General features: G+C 39.8%; 1 protein-coding gene across 3 annotated transcripts in view; it reads right to left on the reverse strand.

Annotated features, from left to right (window-relative positions):
* Positions 1 to 4070: 4070 nt before the first annotated feature.
* The window catches only part of man1a2 (mannosidase, alpha, class 1A, member 2), a 120706-nt gene continuing 104931 nt past the window's right edge, over positions 4071 to 19845 (reverse strand). For 2 of the 3 annotated variants that reach the window (XM_048540542.2, XM_048540540.2), the window contains 2 exons: positions 18361 to 18476; positions 4071 to 4837 (listed from right to left, as the gene is read on the reverse strand). In XM_048540542.2, coding sequence (XP_048396499.1) covers positions 4705 to 4837; positions 18361 to 18476 — 249 coding nt within the window. In that variant the 3' untranslated portion in view covers positions 4071 to 4704. The remainder of the gene's footprint in view (positions 4838 to 18360; positions 18477 to 19845) is intronic. The other variant, XM_048540541.2, reaches the window with a different exon arrangement.

Genomic DNA, 19845 nt, shown 5'->3' on the forward strand with positions numbered 1-19845 from the left:
TCTTCTCTCTTCTATAGTCATTTCTCTCGGTGAAGAGTTTGGTTGCAGCACCAGCAAGTGGTACAACATCACAGACATGAGCATGCTCAGCAACGTGGACTTGTAGCTGTGAGTTTGGGTTCCCGACAGCTTCTGCATCATCAAGTCAGTCCTAATGCCCACTCATGGCTGCTGCTGTGGCGGCGAGTTTGGGCCTAGTACGAGATGCAGAGTCATCAGCAGTAGTGAGGTGGGTCCAAAGTGGATTCATGGCAGCAGCATTGAGTTTGAGACGACACTGTATCCAGTGGCATCACTGGCATCTGCATGCGTGAGGACCAGCAAGGACTCATATTGGTGAGGGAATAGGTGGAGGTGAGATGCTGTCTAAGCGGGCAACATTTGCTCCAGTGGAGGTGGTGGGATGAAGTGGACTTATGCTTGGCCACCAGGCGCATCACAGAGCACTTAACAAGAGGACTGTAAAGTTGGGAACACACTTTTCCCCATTTTTTTTGCCTCTATATTCTATATTTTGGTTTATTTTTGTGTTTTCAGATGGTGCTAGAGAGTGGTGACACTAAACAAGACTTTTCACTGTAGTTTATAATAAGGCACGCGTGACAATAAATAAAATAAATTGTCCAAATTTTAACCAGTGATGCGAGTGGCAAACAAATGGATACAAAAACAGCAATGCTTCACTTGTGTTTTGAGTCAAACTAAACAAGATGTATTTAATAATACAATGATTTGTTTTCCACAATGCCCTCTTCTTCTCTAGCACTTTTTGAAAACAGCTTGGTACGGTAATTGTGTGCTAAACTCAAATGTACCAAAATTTTAATTTATATGTATCCCTATCAGGAGAATATTTTCTGTTCTAATTCAGTTGAGATCTGGAATGGAAAGTAGTATTCTCTCACTGCAGACCTTAGCAAAATTCAAACACAATTGGTATTTGTATATCATGCAGAAATTGAGTACTGGACACCATTGTACTTCCTCACACAAATGAAAGGAAGGAGTTGAAACTACACAAATACATTAGCACAGTCATTCATCAGAACTTGATTTTGTAACTAGAGTTCTGCTGCATCTCTGGTTCACACGTTATTTTTAGTCTACCTGTACTCTCAGCACATCTGGAGGAAAAGTTCTAGCAGAAGATTAAAGGTTCGGCTCTGACAAGACCAGAGTCTATGCTTTGGACGAGTTCATAAAAGTTTTCTTTGACTGATGTGAACTTAATCCCTGATGTAAACAGAGTTTTTAAAATAAATTTGGTCTCCACGCAGGATCATAAAAAATATTTGTTGACTGGGAACAAATCACATTACCAGAATCCATGGATTCCTACTTATCTACTGTAACTTGCATAATTAATAAGAAATTAGTTAGCTACACTTAACAGGAATACACAAACGATTGTGCATTACCTTTGTTAAAAGCAATCAGTTGAATAGCATTCAACCTTTGTACATACTTTACAGAATTCATCCAGATTGTACAATTAGGTCTCATGTGTGTAGTTATTTTACAGACAATGAACCATATTAATATACGATGATATTATCATAGTGGAACAGTATAGCTACAGGTGCCCACCTGGATTTCAGGAGATCTGAAATGCTTTCCTATTTGCTACTCCAGGTTGTACAGGCGAGAGGCAGAATATTAGATTTCCAACCAATTCAGCAACTGCTAGCATTTAATATAGAATAACACCCCATGCTAATTCACAAAGGCATCAAAATAATTAACAGTATGCTGTCATGTGAAAGATGGATATGTTACAAAAGGTGACAAACCTGTTTGGCGAAAGAATCAGATTAGAATGTCAGTGACAGATGGGCAGACAAATAGAATTGGAGACTTGCAAACATTACTGTTGTTAAGCTGTACATTGGAGGAGAGACACTGGCGTGCACAATCATTTCAAAAGTTGTGAAAAGTCAAGAACAACAAGAAAGTATAATGTGCCATACAAAGTGCCATCTGAGGCTTTGACCAGGGCTGTTTAAGTGCTGCAGAAGAGGAGGAAACCTAGTTGGAGATTCAATGACTGATCTGTGTCAGAAATGCAAGTAAATTTGGGAAACAGTGACATGTACATGGATTCAAGAACAAAGAGACATTGAATCGTAGGTACAAATGGCATGAAATGAATATCATGAAAACACACACAAAACAAATGAAGGTTTATAAGAATGAGCAAACAGGAAAGAGAATAGACTGTGCAAAAGAGATTCAAAGAAGGGAAGAAAATCATTTACCATTTTCAGCAGGCATTTTGCAATCTGAAAATGGCTGTAATCATACTGTTTAGACATGCACCACTAACAAGCCATTTTTCCATTAACTCAATGTCAACTGCAAACAAAGACAGATTGAGTGGTGGTATTTTTGAGGGAAGGGTTTGGCTATGGTTTTGAGGGAGAAGTATTGACCTTGGAGGAAGAGTCTAAATTTATAATATCTGGACTCCAGGGTTTAAATTATGACAGATTACAAAAGCAAAGGACATATTTTTCAGGAATTTGAAGATCAAGGGACGACTTCAAAGTTTTCAATATATAATGGGAACAAATAGAACAGTCAATGTGAAACTATTTTTACTGCTTGTGGACTTTAGTGGCACAATCTAACAATTAGAATCGATCCTTTAAGAAGTGAATTAAACTATACACAAAGGATAATTGTTCACAAACAGCAATTATTGGCCGATATTTATATTTTATTTAAACTTTAAATCGGAGACTGGCTGACTTTTATTAACCAAAGGTATTATGATCAGCCATGTGTCAGTGAATAGCAAAAATATTTTGGAGGAGGCCAAATAGCCTACTCCTGCTTCAGTGATGTAAAGGAAAGTTGACCCACTAAGGGAGATCATTTATCATGTCAGTTTGCAAATGACCTCCAAGTACTAGTAAGTGGACAGCAGTTTATCAAAAATAGAATCAAGGGCAAATCTGGGCTGCTGTTGTAAATCTATTAGTGGCCAACTGCTGAAAAGAGTTGTCGCAAGACCACACTCTTAGCTAGGTAAGGACTGTTTCATATATGTACCCTTTTTACATATTTGGGCTAGAGAAAGTTGAAAGACAGTGTCTTTTCCTCTCCACTATTTAGAATTGGTAAATTTAGGAATAATGGATTATAAGAGCTTCTCTTCCTCTGAATCTCTTACATATGCTGAGTTTACAAGCTGCTCGAAAACAAAACGTTAAGATAAGATGAGTAAGGGCATTAATCCTCTTTGATTGAAAAAGTAAATACTGGATGATGCGGCAGTACAGACAGTTTTTTAAATCATTAATTACATTTGCATTTCAGCTTGCATATGAAATATATACAGTCTACTCCTAATAATTCAAAGTCACTTGCTGCATGAAATAATTCAAATATCAATAAAAAGAATGAAACAACATAAATAAGATAGTGAAAGTTTAGAACTAAATCTGAAATATCAGATAATTTAAGCAACTGACTTAAAAGGAGCAGTGTATATAGAATAAATATGGTAGCTTTACCATTTTACAATTGTGCAAGGAGTTGTAGAGTGGTATTAAGCAGAATTTTGTCTAGGTTTCTCCCTGGTAACTTTCAAGAACCTGAAGTTTAAAATGTCTAGCAGAACTTGATTAAGTGATGCCCACAACACAGATCTTCAACTTCTCTTTAATACAGAAAAAGATGTGTAAACTCCAGGAGGTTCCGATCACTCTGTTAGGACCTCTATTCACTGGTGTGGAAGAGTGCCTGACCACTCTTGAACAACAGCCCTTCAGACCTAAGCAGAATGCAAGCTGAAAACCAAGGCTGACCACACTTGTAAGCATTTTAACACAATTACATGGCTACGCTTCAGCCAAGTTTCAAACTATCAGCCATTCACTGGGGCTAATAGCATAGAGTACTGAAGAAATGTTACAGATTTTGCATTAAAATGAAAACAGAATCATCCTGGAAAAAGTACATCTTTTTACAATACCAAAAATGCACTACATGAGAAGTCGAAGTTTTTCTAAATCAAATCAAGTCTGAAGAGCAACTGGGCCTTCACATTTGAAATCACGATGCCAATGTTTTCTTTTAATATTAACACAAAGGCTTCTTTATGGGTAAAGAAAAGTTGCAAAGTGCAGAAATATCACAAGCACACTTGCACTGGTAAGTTTCCAACAATCCCAAGATGTCTGTAATCAAATGCAACATCAGAACTGGAACAAACCCTCAAAAGCAAACTCTTCCAAGGTTGATCCTACAAAAATTGAATGCTCTGCTGTTTTTGCTAGGAAGAACCAAGTATGGATTTCTCCACAAAAGTGATACTCTGTTTCTTCAAAAACTGAGACTATTACACTCTTACCAGTGACTCTCAATGGCTTCGGGTAGTACAGGAGAAAACAAAATCCAGTACTACTTACATATTCCTAGTGCTGTTAAGCTTTCTTTGAATATCTGCCATAAAGTTCATCATTGTACAGCTTCAGTACTGTACTGATTGCCAACTACACCATTGTAAACTTATACATTCATTGTTATTCTGCTCTGAAAGATGTACTATCCCAGTAGTCTACATCTTTTCTGCACAGCTTAATCTCAGATTGTTCGAGTCTTATTCAATAGGACCCTTTATTTTCAGAGCAGATTTGTTGCACTTGTCCTGCTAGCACTAGGATGCAACAGTGAAGTTCATCTCCAGTTCTTCAGGAATCTTCACTGAAGTGCCACATTTCCAGAGAGAGTAGTATTCATTGAACGCAAGACAGGAAGGGGATGAGCTTCAGTGTTAAAGACCCAATAGTCCAAGGGCAAGAGGTCATCACTAGAAAACAGGAGATACAGATACCTGAAATTAAAACAAACAACTGTTTATGCTGTTGCTATGAAACAAACTAATTAAACTAGAAAATGAGATATTTAAATTTTCAGGTGACATTCCTGACTATACAGTAGCAATGAGCTGTTTACATAAAGGAACAGAGGTTAAACTTTACTCTTTTGTGTTTTGAATTCATTTCCACAAGAAATAGGACAGTAGCGACTGAAGGAGGATAACATTTAAAGAGAAATGAGATATTTTATCAATCTAGAACATTTATATTTCATAAATGGTGGCACGGTGGCTCAGTGGTTAGCACTGCAGCAGGAAAGTGCCAGGAACCTGGGTTCGATTCCAGCCTCGGGCGAATGTGCACATTCTCCCCGTGTCTGCGTGGGTTTCCTCCGGGTGCTCCGGTTTCCTCCCACAGTCCAAAGATGTGCAGGCTAGGTGGATCGGCCATGCTAAATTGCCTGTAGTGTTCAGGGGTGTGTGGGTTATAGGGGGATGGGTCTGGGTGGATGGTCCAAGGGGTGGTGTGGACTTGTTGGGCCGAAGGGCCTGTTTCCACACTGTGGAGAATCTAATCTAACCTAAACAAATTTCTGTATCAGAAGTTTCCAGATGTCTGTTTAACTCAACTGTCCTTAAAAATGAATATTTTTGCCTTCACTTAGGCTCTATTTTGTTTGAACAACTTCTTTGGCAATCCAAAATATTCTGTTCAGAAAATAAGCTTCCATGGGATGTCTACATTTAATGAAATTGTAGAATGCACACATTCAAATAACACACTAATGCACTTGTTTACCAGTTTAGAGAGAGTTAGAATGTCATTTATGAAATACAACCAGCTTTGTGCATATGCCAATTTGAAAATATGATAAATTGATGAAAATACATTTAGAGAAAAACTTAGTTCGAGAAAAAGATAGTGATAAATACACAGAAATGTGAATATTTCATTCTGATTGAAGGAGGTTGAACTGCCTTCAACAAAATAATTGTCACAAGATGTAGAGCTGGATGAACACAGCAGGCCAAGCAGCATCATACTGCTGTGTTCATCCAGCTCAACATCTTGTTATCTCAGATTCTCCAGCATCTGCAGTTCCTGCTATCTCTGAATTAAGTCGCAAGGTTTGCTTTTATACATTTTAGAATCTTGATTACAATAATATAATTTCATGAAATTTTAGCAAAAGTTGTTTGTTTTACTGAGGCAAAACCCATATAATGCTTTCTGTTGATGGGTGGGAATCATCACTGAGTATGAGAAAGCTTTCTGAAAAAATGTATGAAAGACACAATTCTTAATTATAGCAACATGTAAATTGACGCAGGATGTAAAAATCCCATTCATGAGCTCTAACATTTTGCAACTTGATGAACTAATACTGGCAAGAAAATGTTTCTTCCAATAAAGAAAAACATTGGAATGCTAAATAATGCAACTCATTGGAATCTTAAAGGTATCCTACTTATCGAAGTAATTCATTTCCTAACTTTGCAATTTCAGTGTATAATGTATTAGAACACTTGATTATTTTAGATCAAATGCTCAGCATTAAACACATATGCATGGTTACAAAGTAGATACAATCATACTGTCAAATTAAAATCAATACTGCATTTCAATGGCAGAAGCAAGATGTCAAACAAATTTAATCTATTAGTCTTGACGCAGCTGTAACACTGCTGCTGAATCAAAAGGCAGACAAGCCATGTTTCTGATGAGGCATTAAACCAAGACCATTAATGTCCTACGAAACTGACATAAAACAAGGGTTCAAACATTTTTGATGAACCTCTGTTCAGAGTTCAGCATCTCCTACTTGCAGTATCATTTCCTAAGAAAAAGAACTTCTGGGCAGAACAAAAGGATATTAGCTTTTCAGTCAGCTTAAGACCTTTCAACTGCCTCCTCCCATTGACAAAAAAGGCTTTCTCACAAAAATATGCACAACTTACTCAGTTTGCAGTTATGGGCAGCAAGCTGCAAAATAAGTTTTCAGTGATAGTCTGGATCATTTGACTGACAATTCATTCTTATTAATTTTGAATACCAAAATAAAAAATGCATTTTAGATGTTTTGTTTATTTGAACAAATCCATTTCTTTCCAGTTCTGGAAACAAAGTCAGTCACTGCCAAAATGAAAAGAATCAAAAACTTGCATCAACCATTAAAATGGATACACCTTTGTCTCTGAAGATGCTAAATCAGCCCAAATGCCAGAGGTAGTGGTAAATGCAGATACAGTTACAATATTTAAGACTTTTGAAGGTTTAGAGGGATATAGGCCAAATGCAGTCAAGTGGGAGCAAAAGCAAAGTTGCAAGTGAAGATCAGCAGGTCCGGTAGCATTTCTGAAGGATAAAACAGAGTTAACGTTTTTGGTCCGGTGACCCTTCCTCAGAACTGGTGGTGGTTGGGAAACTTCAGTTTATATGCAGAAAATGGGGAGGTGGGTGGGGTAGTTAGTAAACGATAGTATAGAGCTCAAAGAGAAAAAAAAGACAGTTGGACAGACAAAGGAGTTGCTAACGATCAGGCTGAGGGGGTGAATAGTTGTTAATGGGGACTGTGAGTGACTAACAACAGAGGGTGTGTAATGGCAGACTATGTGGTAACAAGGCCTGGTGTGTGGGATAAAGGACTGGGACATGGGAGAGTTTAGGCCCTAAAGTTATTGACTCAATACTAAGTCTGGAGGGCAGTAGGGTCCCCAAGCAAAAAATGAGGTTTTATTCCTCCAGTTTTCGTCAGGCTTCGCTGGAACACTGCAGCAAGCCAGAGACAGAGATGTTGGCCAGGGAGCAGGATGACATGCTGAAGTGGCAGGCAACAGGCAGTTCAGGGTCTTTTCTGCAAGCAGAACACAGATGTTCTGTGAAGCTGTCGCCAAGTCTACACTTTGTTTCCCCAATGTAGAAGAGCGTACATTGTGAGCAGCAAATGCAGTCGACTAGATTGTGGGAAGTTGCTTCACCTGGAAGATATGTTTGTGCCCTTGGATACTGGGGAGGGGGAGGTAAATGGGCAGATGTTGCACCTTTGCCAGTTACAGGGGAAGGTGTTGGGAGTGAAGGAAGTGTGGGCCAGGATGTCCCAGAAGAAACGGTCGCTGCAGAAGGTGGACAAGAGAGGGGAGGGGAATGTGTCTGGTGATGGCGGCATCAGCATCCAATGATCTTCTGAATGTCGATGCTGGTGGGGTGGCAAGTGAGGATAAGGTGAGTGTTGTTGGAGAGGAGAGAGAGAGAGAGAGAGAGAGAGGGAGAGAGGGAGAGGGGGGGGAGAGAGAGAGACAGAGAGAGAGAGAGAGAGAGAGAGAGAGAGAGAGAGAGAGAAGGGGTGAGGGCAAAAATGTGGGAGATGGGCCAGACCTGGTTGAGGGCCCTGTTGAAAATGGGGATGGGGAATCTTCGGTTGAGGAAGGTGGTGGACATTTCGGAGGCTCCGTTGAAGTTGGCCTCATCTGAACATATGCGACGGAGGCGGAGGAACTGAGAGAATGGGATGGAATCCTTCCAGGAAGTGGGTTGGAGGATGTACAGTCCAGGTAGCTGTGGGAATTAGTGGGTTTGTAGTGGATATCAGTGGCCAGTCTATCCCCAGAAATGGAAACAGAAATGTTGAGAAAGGGAAGTGAGCAGACAGAGATAGGTCAGTCAAGTGGGACTAGTTTAGTTTGGAAAACTTAATTGACATGGATGAGTTGGACTGAACAGTCTGTTTCCATAATGAAAATTCAAATTCTTGTTGTTAAGTTAGCACTAACTTGTTGATTGAGCTTTACCCATGTGAAACTACAGCCGTACAAAATATGCCTGTTATTGCAGAATTTTTTATTTCTCCATTGTCCCGACAACCCCACGCTCTTGCTTCCTATTTGCAAAAGATGCAATTCACCAAGCCTCCATCTCCCCTAGCTTTTTATTAGTTTCTGGTATCTCATGTTGGTTGGCAGGGAGAAGTGGTGAAGACCACATAAAATTATCAACTATCTCAGTATCCCAATCATTGCAACTTTGCTGAAGTAGACCAAAAAATACAAAGAAATGTCTTCAGATAGAAATAAGCAGACCAAAACGCATTTGGAAATTTGAGATGAAAGGATTGCATGACAATATTTGGAGACGGGCAGACCTCCTGGTGTCCTGTTCAAACTGCATTCCTCATTTAAAATACCAAAATAGATGGTCATGGCTCATTGCAAAACCAATGTGAACTCAAATTAGCTACCACGTTTCCCCATCTTACAACTGTGATGCATTGAAAGTACTGCAATGGCTGAGAAGAGCATTAGTTTGCCCCAAGGTGATAAAAGGCACTACATAAGTGGCAATGCCCTTTTATTTTTGCTGAACGTGTTGAATAAAAGGATTGAGTAACATAAGATGTAGGATGCAAAAAAACTGTGACTTGTAAGGACTGCTCCTTTTTTAATGTCTTTTCAGTATTGGGACTGATTTCTGCACATTTTTGGAGCAGTAATTATTGTCTTATAAGCTATTGCATTGTTATGTAACTTTAAAAAAAAGGATCGAAACATCAGCGCATTTTTAAAAAAAAATTGTGCACGGACCATGTGGGAAGTGAAACAAACGAACAGTAGACCTGCACAGCTGACTGCCTCTGCTGTTTTGTTTCAAGGATCACTGGACATTGTAGTTCGTTTTAAGAAAAATAAGCAAACAGTGAAATTCAAGGGCTGACCTTGGAGAAACCTGGTGTGGGCAAGCTCACAGCAGGGAGCAGCTAAGTGGCTTTTTATAAATGGGTAGCGTTACCTTTTTTTGGTTAAAAAATACAATGTGAGTGGAATATTTTTGATGACATGTTTTACGGAGATTTGTTTTTGATTAAACTTCAAAAATATAAAACATAGATACTGAGTTATCCTGGAGCAGTGCTTTTACAGCAAAAACAATGCTATTTGCTGGGTCATAGATTGTTAGGGTGCGAAGTTAGCATTTAGTAGAATGATGTGTTCTTCATGTTGGATATGGGACATCAGGGAGAATTTCAATGTTACTGATGATTATGTAGGCAGGAATTGTGTTTGGCTGCAAACCCTATTGGATTGCAGTTTCAGGAAGGGAGGAAATGGCAGATACAGTAGATGGGTTACCTCCAGTGAAGCGTAGGAGAGGGTAGGCAGGTCGAAGAGGAGTCTCCTGTGCCTATCCCTATCTCATACGACTGTGCTGCTTTGGAAGACGTAGGCATGATGGACTCTCAGGGTAACATAGCACCAACAGCCAAGTTTCAGGTACTGAGACAGGCTATGCTGTAACGAGGGGTATGTCAGGTTCTAAGCGCTCAGTTGTGATAAGGGACTCTCTAGTCAGAAACATGGACAGACACTTCTGCAGCTGACAACAAGAAATCATAACAGTGTGTTGCCTCCCTGGTGTTAGGGTAAAGGCTATCTTGGACAGGGTGCTGAATATTCTCAAAGGGGACAGGAACCAGCTAGAGATCATTGTACACATTGGAACGAATGACACAGGACAAGAAAAGGACAAGGTTCTGAACAGAATATAGGAAATTAGGTAGGAATTCAAAAAGTAGATCCTCAAGGGTAGTAATGTCTGGATTACTCCTGGTGCCACAAGCTAGTGACAGTGCAAATGGAAGGATGGAGCAGGCGGCTGTGTGTTTGATGAGCTGGTGCACGGGAGAAGGATTCACATTTTGGAATCATTGGAATCTCTTTTGGCTTAGAAGTGACCTGTGTAAGAAGAACAGATTGCAGACTGATGCAGTTAGGAAAAGGTGCGGCTTACATGGTCAGTGCAGACAGAAACAAAGCAGAAAACAAGGTAGGACTTCTAAATTAAACTGCATTCCATAAGACCATAAGACATAGGAGTGTAAGTAAGGCCATTCGGCCCCATCAAGTCCACTCCACCATTTAAATCATGGCTGATGGGCATTTCAACACCACTCCCCTGCACGCTCTCCGTAGCCCTTGATTCCTTCTGAGATCAAGAATTTGTCGATCTCTACCTTGAAGACATCCAACGTCCCAGCCTCCACTGCACTCTGTGGCAATGAATTCCACAAGCCCACCACTCTCTGGCTGAAGAAATGTCGTCTCATTTCAGTTTTAAATTTACCCCCTCTAATGTTAAGACTGTGCCCATGGGTCCTAGTCTCCCTGCCTAACGGAAACAACTTTCTAGCGTCTACCCCTTCTAAACCATACATTATCTTGTAAGTTTCTATTAGATCTCCCCTCAACCTTCTAAACTCTAATGAGTACAATCCCAGGATCCTTAGCCGTTCATCATACATTAAACCTACCATTCCAGGGATCATCCGTGTGAGTCTCCGCTGGACACGTTCCAGGGCTAGTATGTCTTTCCTGAGGTGTGGGGCCCAAAATTGGGCACAGTATTCTAAATGGAGCCTTATAAAGCCTCAGAAGCACACCACTGCTTTTAAATTCCAACCCTCTTGAGATAAAAGGCAACATTACATTCGCTTTCTTAATTACGGACTCTACCTGCAAGTTAACCTTTAGAGAATCCTGGACCAACACTCCCAGATCCCTTCGCACTTCTGATTTGTGAATTTTCTCACTGTTTAGAAAATAGTCCATGCCTGTATTCTTTTTTCCAAAGTGCAAAACCTCACATTTACTCACATTGAATTTCATCAGCCATTTCCTGGACCACTCTCCTAAACTGTCTAAATCTTTCTGCAGCTTCCCCACCTCCTCAGTACTACCTGCCTGTCCACCTATTCATTACGATGCAAGAGGCCTAACAGGTAAGGCATATGAACTCATGGCATGGTTCGGAATACTGGACCAGATTTTCATTGCAAACACAGAAACAGTTCAGGAGTTGGTCAGGACTGGCAGCTTAATGTTCCAGGATATAGATACTATAGGAAGGATAGAAAGGAGCAGCAACAGAGGAGGGGGAATGGCGTTTTTGAGTAGGGATAACGTTATGGCAGTATGTAGGGAGGATATTCTGGGGAATATGTCCAGTGAAGTTATTTGGGTGGAACTGAGAAATTAAAAAAGGGCTAATTAACTTGATGTGATTGTACTATTGGAGGCACCAATGGTCAGTGGGAGATTGAGGAGCAAATTGGTAAAGAGATCTCAGTTACCTGCAAGAATTATAGGGTGGTAATGATTGGGGATTTTAACAAGCAGATAGACTGGGACTGCCATTGTATCAAGGGATCAGATGGAGAGAAAATTTGTTAAGTATCCACAAAAAAAATTACTGATCCAGTATGTGGATGTACCTACCAGAGAAGAAACAAAACTTAGTCGACTCTTGGGAAATAAAGGCAGGTGACCGAGTGTCAGTGGAGGAGCAGTTTGGCAGTGAGCGGATAATAACCATAATTTTCCATCACTGTTATGAAAGTAGTAAAAAGGATAGACTGGATCTAAAATGTAAAGTTTAAATTGGAGGAAGTCCAATTTTGATGACATTATGGATATTTACAGCTAAAGGGATGGCTGAGAAGTGAGAAGTATTCGAAAATGACATAATGAGAATCCAGGTATAGTACGTTCCTGATAGGGTGAAGGGCAAAGCTGTGGATGAAGGGAATGCTAGATGACTACAGAAATTGAGGTTTGGGTCAAAAAGGAGGAGTAAGCATATATTAGGGAAAGACTGTAGGGACTGAGTGAATCACAAGATAAGCATAAAGGCAGTTGGAGTATACTTACATAGAACATAGAACATTACAGCACAGTACAGGCCCTTCGGCCCTCAATGTTGTGCCGACCTGTCATACCGATCTCAAGCCCATCTAACCTACACTATTCCATGTATGTCCATATGCTTATCCACTTAAGAAGGAAATCAGGAGTGTAAAAAGGAGATGTGAGACAGCTTTGGCAAAGTGGGTTACGGAGAGTACAAAGGGGTTCTCTAAAGACGTTAAGGGCATAAGAAAAACAAGGGAGAGAAAAGGGCCCCTTAAAGACCAGCAAGACCACCTATGTGTGGAACCGCAAGAGATGGGAGTGATACTAAATGAGTGTTTTGTATCAGTGTTTATTGTGGAAAAAGATATGGAAGCTCCAGAGCTTGGGGAAATAAATAGCAACACCTTGAAAAATGTCCATATTATAGAAGTGGTGGTGCTGGCAGACTTAAAATCAAATGTGGATAGATCCTCAGGACTCGATCAGGTGTACCCTAGAACTTTGTGGGAAGCCAAAAAAGTGATTGCTAGGCCCCTTGCTGAGATATTTGTATCATCGAAAGCCACAGATGAGGTGCTAGGAAACTGGACACTGGTTAACACAGTGCCACTATTCAAGCAAAGTGACAAGGTGAAGCTATGAAACTATAGACCAGTGGTGGGCAAATGACTGGACAGGATCCTGATGGACAGGATCTACATGTACTTGGAAAGGCAAGGACTGATTACAGATATTCAACATGGCTTTGTGCTTAGTAAATCATGTCTCACAAACTTAATTAAGCTTTCTGAAGAAGTAACAAAGAGGATTCATAAAGGCAGAGTGGTGGACGTGCATGAACATCAGGAAGGAATTTAACAAGGTTCCGCATGGTAGACTGTTTAGGAAAGTTTGATCACGTGGAATACAGGCAGAACTATCCAACTGGCTTGAAGGTCTGAAAGAGAGAGTGGTGGTGGAGGAGGATGGCTCCCCAGACCGGAGGCCTGTGACCAGCAGTGTGCCACAAGAATTGATGCTGAGTCCACTACTTTTTGTCATTTATATAAATGATTTGGTTGTGAACACAGGAGGTATGGTTAATAAAGGTTTGTCAATGACACCAAAATTGGTGGTGTAGTCGACAGCCAAGAAAGTTACCTCAGAGTACAATGGGGCCTTGATCAGATGGGCCAATGGGCGGCGAATGGAGTTTGAAGTTAGATAAATATGAGGTGCTGCATTTTGGAAAGGCAATCAGGACAGGACTTGTACATTTGGGAGTGTTGCTCAACAGAGATCTTGCACTGCAGGTTCACAGTTCCTTGCAAGTGGCAGGTAGACAGAATAGTGAAGGTGATGTTTGGTATGCTTCTCTTTCTTGGCTAGTGCATTGAGTATTGGAGTTGGGAGGTCATGTTGCGGCCGTACAGGACATTAGTTAGGCCACTTTTGGAATACTGCATTCAATTCTGGTCTCCCTGCTATAGGAAGAATGTTGTGCAACTTGAAAGGGTTTAGAAAAGATTTACAAGAATATTGCCAGGATGGGAGGCGTTGACCTATAGGCTAAATAGGCTACTGTCAGAGGTTGAGGAAAACCTGAAGAAGTTTTTTTAAATCACGAAGGGCATTTAGAGGGTGAACATCCAAGATCTTTTCCCCAGGGTAGCAGAGTCCAAAACTAGAGGGGACAAGTTTAAGATAAGAGGGGAAAGATTTAAAATGGACATAAGGGGCAACATTTTCATGCAGAGGGTGATGAATATATGGAATGAGTTGCCAAAGGTGGAGGCTGGTACAACTGCAACATTTAAAAGGCATCTGGATGGGTATATGAATAGGAGAGGTTTAGAGGGGTACAGGCCAGATGCTGGCAAATGGGACTACTTTAATTTAGTATATTTGGTTGGCATGGACGAGTTGATCAAAGGGTCTGTTTCCATGCTGAACGGCTCTATGATTTTATGACTCTATCATGTAACAATGAACTACTTTGCCAACCACCTTTGCTAACTGTGTGCATATCAAAACAGAACTCACCATTTTTTTAAACTATGTAATATCTAGTGACCAGCAGATGGTGCTAACATTTATGAAGATGAATAACCATACCAAAAATGGAAACTACTGGAGACCCTCAGCAGGTCTGGCAGCACCTGTGGATAGAAAGCAGAGTTAATGGCTAGGATGCAGTGACCCTTGAAGACCCAAAACATAGGATCTACTTTCTCTCCACAGATGCTGCTGAGGTTCACCAGTAAATTCTGTTTTTGTTTCATCCACAGTTCTTTGTTTTCTTTTTGTTTACGTACAACTGGAATATGCTTTTCCTAGCATTTGAAAATATAAAAGAATGAAAGCAAAGTACTGTTGTAGGGTCAATATCTTGAAACATTTCTTGCTAACAGCACTGTAGGTGTACCCACAATATACAGACTGCAGCAGTTCAAGATGGTGGCTCACCATCAGCTTCTCAAGAATAATTTAGGATGGGCAATAAATGCAGGTCGAAATAGGACTGTTACATCCCATTTACAAGTAAGCAAGACAGTACTTCAACTTTTAAAAATAACTTCTCCAAGACTGAGAATGCAGTGCCTCAATCATATTCAAATCATAACCATACTCCATGAAGTTTTCATTCAGCGTTTATCTTGTACTTAGGTTGCAACATGACTATAAAACAAGCATTGCCCCTTCACGTGATTTATTCGGCTGTAACAAGTCTGAATATACAGGCGTCAGAGAAGACACACTGAATTCCAAATTATCGTGCACTTTAACAATTTGATTTTTTTTATTAGAGGCTGCTTGGTTGAGTTATTTATGCTTTACTGATAATTAATTTATGATGAAAAATTTGTTCAGACAATTTCACTTCACAATTGTACCTGGTTATATTAAAATTATTGTTGCTTCACAAATCAGTGTCAAGTAGAAAATAATTGCACAGAAACAGAGAAAAGAGGAATAGGCTATTTGGCCCTGCAAGCTTGCTGTAACATTCAATATGACCATCGTTGATCATCCAACTCTGTATCATCTTCCCACTTTTTCTCCACATCCTTTGATTTCTTTAGCCCTAAGAACTTGAACTGTCTCCTTGAAAATATTCAATGTTTTAGCCTCAACCGCTTTCTCTGGCAGAGAATTCCACAAGCTCACTGCTCTCTGGGTGAAGAAATTTCTCCACCTCAGTCCTAAATGGCCCACCCCATATCCTTAGATTGGCATCCCTGGTTCTGGATCCCGTGATTATCAGTAGCACCCGTCCTGTGTTTACAGTGTAAAGTCCTGTTAGATTTTTTACAGGTTTTTGAAATTACTCCTTGTTTTTCTAAATGCCAGTGAATATAGTCTTAATCAATATCTCTCTCGATTGTGCCATCCTAGGAATCAGTTGGTAAACATCTATTGCAATCCCTCCATAACAAGAACATCTTCCTTAGATAAGGAGGCCAAAACTGCACACAGTATTCCAGGTGTAATCTCCCCAAGGCCATTCAGAATTGCAGCAAGACAGCCATGTTTCTGCACTCAAATCTTCCTGCAATGAAGGCCAACATTCCATTCATTTCTTCACCACCTCCTAGGCCTGCATGAATTTTCTGTGGCTGCTGTACAAGATTACTCTGGTCTCATTTCACCTTCCCATTTTTGACGCTATCGCCATTCAGATAATAATCTGGCTTTTTCTTTTGCCACCAGAGTAAATAATTTCACACTGGACATCCATCCTTCCATCCACTGATTCAATCTGTACTTCTCACTGCCTCAGAAAGGTAGCCAACATAACCAAACCTCCTACTCTGGTTATCATCTCTTCCAAAGTCTTCCGTTGCGCAGAAGATACAAAACGATATACAAAGACCAATAGATTCAAGAACAGCTTCTTCCTGCTGTTGTCAAATTTCTGAATGGACCTTTCAAATTTAATGTTGACATCTCTCTTTGTGCACCTTCTCTGAAGCTGTGTTCACTGTTCTATTATTGCACTTCGTACCGTATGATCTGCCTGCACTACACGTAAAACAAGTCTTCACTGCACCTAGGTACGTCATAATAATAAATCAAACACATCCTATTTCATCCGCCATGCACAAAACTACTCACAACTTATTCAAATCACAGTGAAGCACTGTGGGATCCTCAAAGTTCACCCTCATAACCAGCTTTGTGCTGTCTGCAAATCTGAAGCTATTAAATTCAGCTCCTTTACCTCAATCAATAATACATGTTGTGACGATCTGCAATCCAAGTGTTGATCCCTGCAGTACCCTGCTAATCACTCGATGCCACTCAGAAGACTACCTGTTTATTCCTTCTCCTTTCAGTCTGTCAATCATTTCTCTATACATGTCAATACACTACCCTCAATCTCATGCATTTTGACACGCTAATCTCTTATGTAGGGCCTTATCAAATGCCTTCTGGAAGATCAAGTAAAATGGATCTCCACTTTCCAACTCCACTGGTTACATCCTTCAAAAATTCTAATAGATTTATGAAGTATGATTTCCTCTTCATAAATGCATGTTGACTATGTCCAATCCTGTATGTTTCATTTTAAGTGTTTTGCTAGTTAATCCTTTATAATGGACCGTGCATTTTCCCCACCACCAATGTCAGCCTAACTAAGCTATAATTCCCTGCTTTCTCTCTACCTCCTTTCTTAAAATTACGAGATTGCGTTAGACACTTCCAATCCACAGGAACACAGTCTAGGAGAATTTTGAAAGATGATCACCAATGCAAACACTATTGGCAAGGGTCACTTCCTTAAAATACTCTGGGGTGGAGATTATTCACCCCAAGGATCTAACAGTCTTTAATCTCATCAGTTTCCCTAAAACCATTTCCATACTAATACAGCTTTTATGGAGTTCTTCTCTCACTAGACTGTGTTCCCCAATGTTTTGGGACATCATTTGTGGCCTCTTTTGTGAATGCAGAACAAATTATATATATTTAATTGGTCTGCTATCTCTTTCTCCCCCAGTATAACTTCCCTAAATCTGACGCAAAAATGGTAAATTTTTCTTCACTAATCTTTTGGAAACATTTACAATCAGTTTGTACACCCGTCACAAGCTTACTTTCGTACTCTGTTTGCCCTTCTTAACAAGTGCTTTGTCTTCTTTTGTTAAAATCTAAACTGCTCCTAATCCGCAGGTGCACTGCTCTTTTTGACCAATCTGTATACCTGTTCCTTGAATCTAATACTGTCCCTAATTTCCATTGTTAGCCGTGGCTGGACCACCTTTCTGGTTTTATTTTTGTGACAGACAGGAATGAATGGTTGTTGCAATTACTCCATACACTGTTTCCTATCTACTAAAATTCCTCTAAATTATCCTCCTTAATTTATCGTTGCCAGCTCACACTTCATACCACCAGTGTCCTCTATTAATATTCAGGACTTCAGTCTCAGAATCAACTGTGTCACTCGTCAGCAAAGAATCCTTCATATTATGGTCACACTTCTCCCAGGATCCTCATACAGCTAGACTGACAATTATTTCTTTCTCGTTTAACAATATCCAGGATAGGATAACTTGTCCTCTAGTTGGCTCCTTGATACATTGATCCAGATGTTAAAAAAAGAACATTAGCTAATAGCAAACATATCACCGTACCTCCAAGATCTAAAGAAGAAAACAAAAATAGGTTTTTAATAATGTTGGTTGGGAGCTTTTGTTTTATTATTTCATGGGATGGGATGGACTACATTTGTTATCCATCAGAACATGGTAGTAAGTTGTCTTCTTGAACCACTAGATCTATCTATGACTGTTTGGCACTAGTTACACCCACAATACTGTTAAAAAGCCCTCTGCAACAAGTAAGGGGACAAAAGAAAAGACTAAGTTGCTTACTTTAATGTTTCAGCCAAGAAGAAACTTTGTTGCACATCATCATAGGTTGGAGATGAAGAGTATACATCTTTAACACCTGAAAATCCCCCAATTACCCTGCAATACTTGTCGATAGCCTGAAAATAGAAACACACTCATCAAAAGACCGTTAGACACTTGCCTTACATTTTTTTTTTTAAGATGTTTGCTGTAATAGGACATACTGTATCAACTAAAAGCCTCTGCTGGCTTGGAGCTAGAAATGAACCATGTATTCCCTATAAACAAATCCAGGATCATATTAGAACAACTGGAAAGAAATTGGAACAATGTTTCTCTAAAATATCAGGCATTGTGAGCGTATTAAACATTCTTTCATTAGGAACACAATTTAGTCTTAACATTGCTTGCTTGGAAAATGTAGTTGTTTAATATATAATGTCACAAGTTAATGCCATATCTGTCACAACACAGTAAACCTAAAATGATTTTAATCATGATGGCTCAGTTTGCAGCACCTCAAACTCTGCAAGATATATGCCATTTGTTACTGACTTATCTTCAAGTCAAAACAGCTACATTTTGAAGACAAAGGAGTTGCATTTATCTACAGCAGCTGCTATTGTTTAGCAACTAAAATTGGCCCTGTGACGCAAGGCTGATTTATTCACTTGTTGGACATGTTGTTTCTTTTCCCATTTGGAAAAGCAGATACTTGCTCTGACATTGATTACTGTTCTATGATATCTTTGTCACAACTGGACCAGAATAGGTTTCTACTTGCACTTTAAAAGCTGTGTTCCTGAAAGATGGTTTTGCAATTCAGAATCTGACAATGGTGCAAGGAAGAGGGGAAGTTAGGAATTTTAGAAAATGGAGGGTGGATTTATTCTAAGGGTGTGTTTTTGTTATTAAAAAAGCTCAAATGCTTTTTCACCACTTTTGATTCTAAAATCTGCACAGACATTTGAAAGTAATCCAACTGAAGAACATGCTTACCTCAAAAAGCTAATGTCTTATAATCAACAAAGTGACTGAATATGCAACTGTAAAAAGTCGTTAACAAGGTACTTATTCCTTATGTTATAAGCTCCCACCACAAAAGAGAGTCAACTACAAGGTGTAGGCTCTGTCATCCCAAAGGGCTTTTAAGAAGTGCAAGTTTGCGTAGGTAGTACATCCTACAATGAACCAAGGGAAAGTGCAGGAGTGAGAGGGAGAATGAACGTGAGGGAGCAGTGTAATAAGTTTGACAATATAAATGACTCATACGAACAAGGTAGTTCTATAGTGCAGCAAGAAACGGTGGCATTGTCAACAGTGAAGAAGGTTTCCTAAGATTATGAAGGGATCTTGATCAAGTAGGTCAATGGGCTGAAAAACGGCAGATAGAGTTCAAGCTGGATAATTGCAAGGTGTTGCATTTTGCGACAAGGGTAGGGCTTATACAATTAATGGTAGAGCCCACATATAGACAGGGTGGTTAAAAACACATTTGGCACACTT

The sequence above is a fragment of the Stegostoma tigrinum genome, chromosome 12 (assembly GCF_030684315.1).
Source record: "Stegostoma tigrinum isolate sSteTig4 chromosome 12, sSteTig4.hap1, whole genome shotgun sequence".
Classification (NCBI taxonomy): domain Eukaryota; kingdom Metazoa; phylum Chordata; class Chondrichthyes; order Orectolobiformes; family Stegostomatidae; genus Stegostoma; species Stegostoma tigrinum.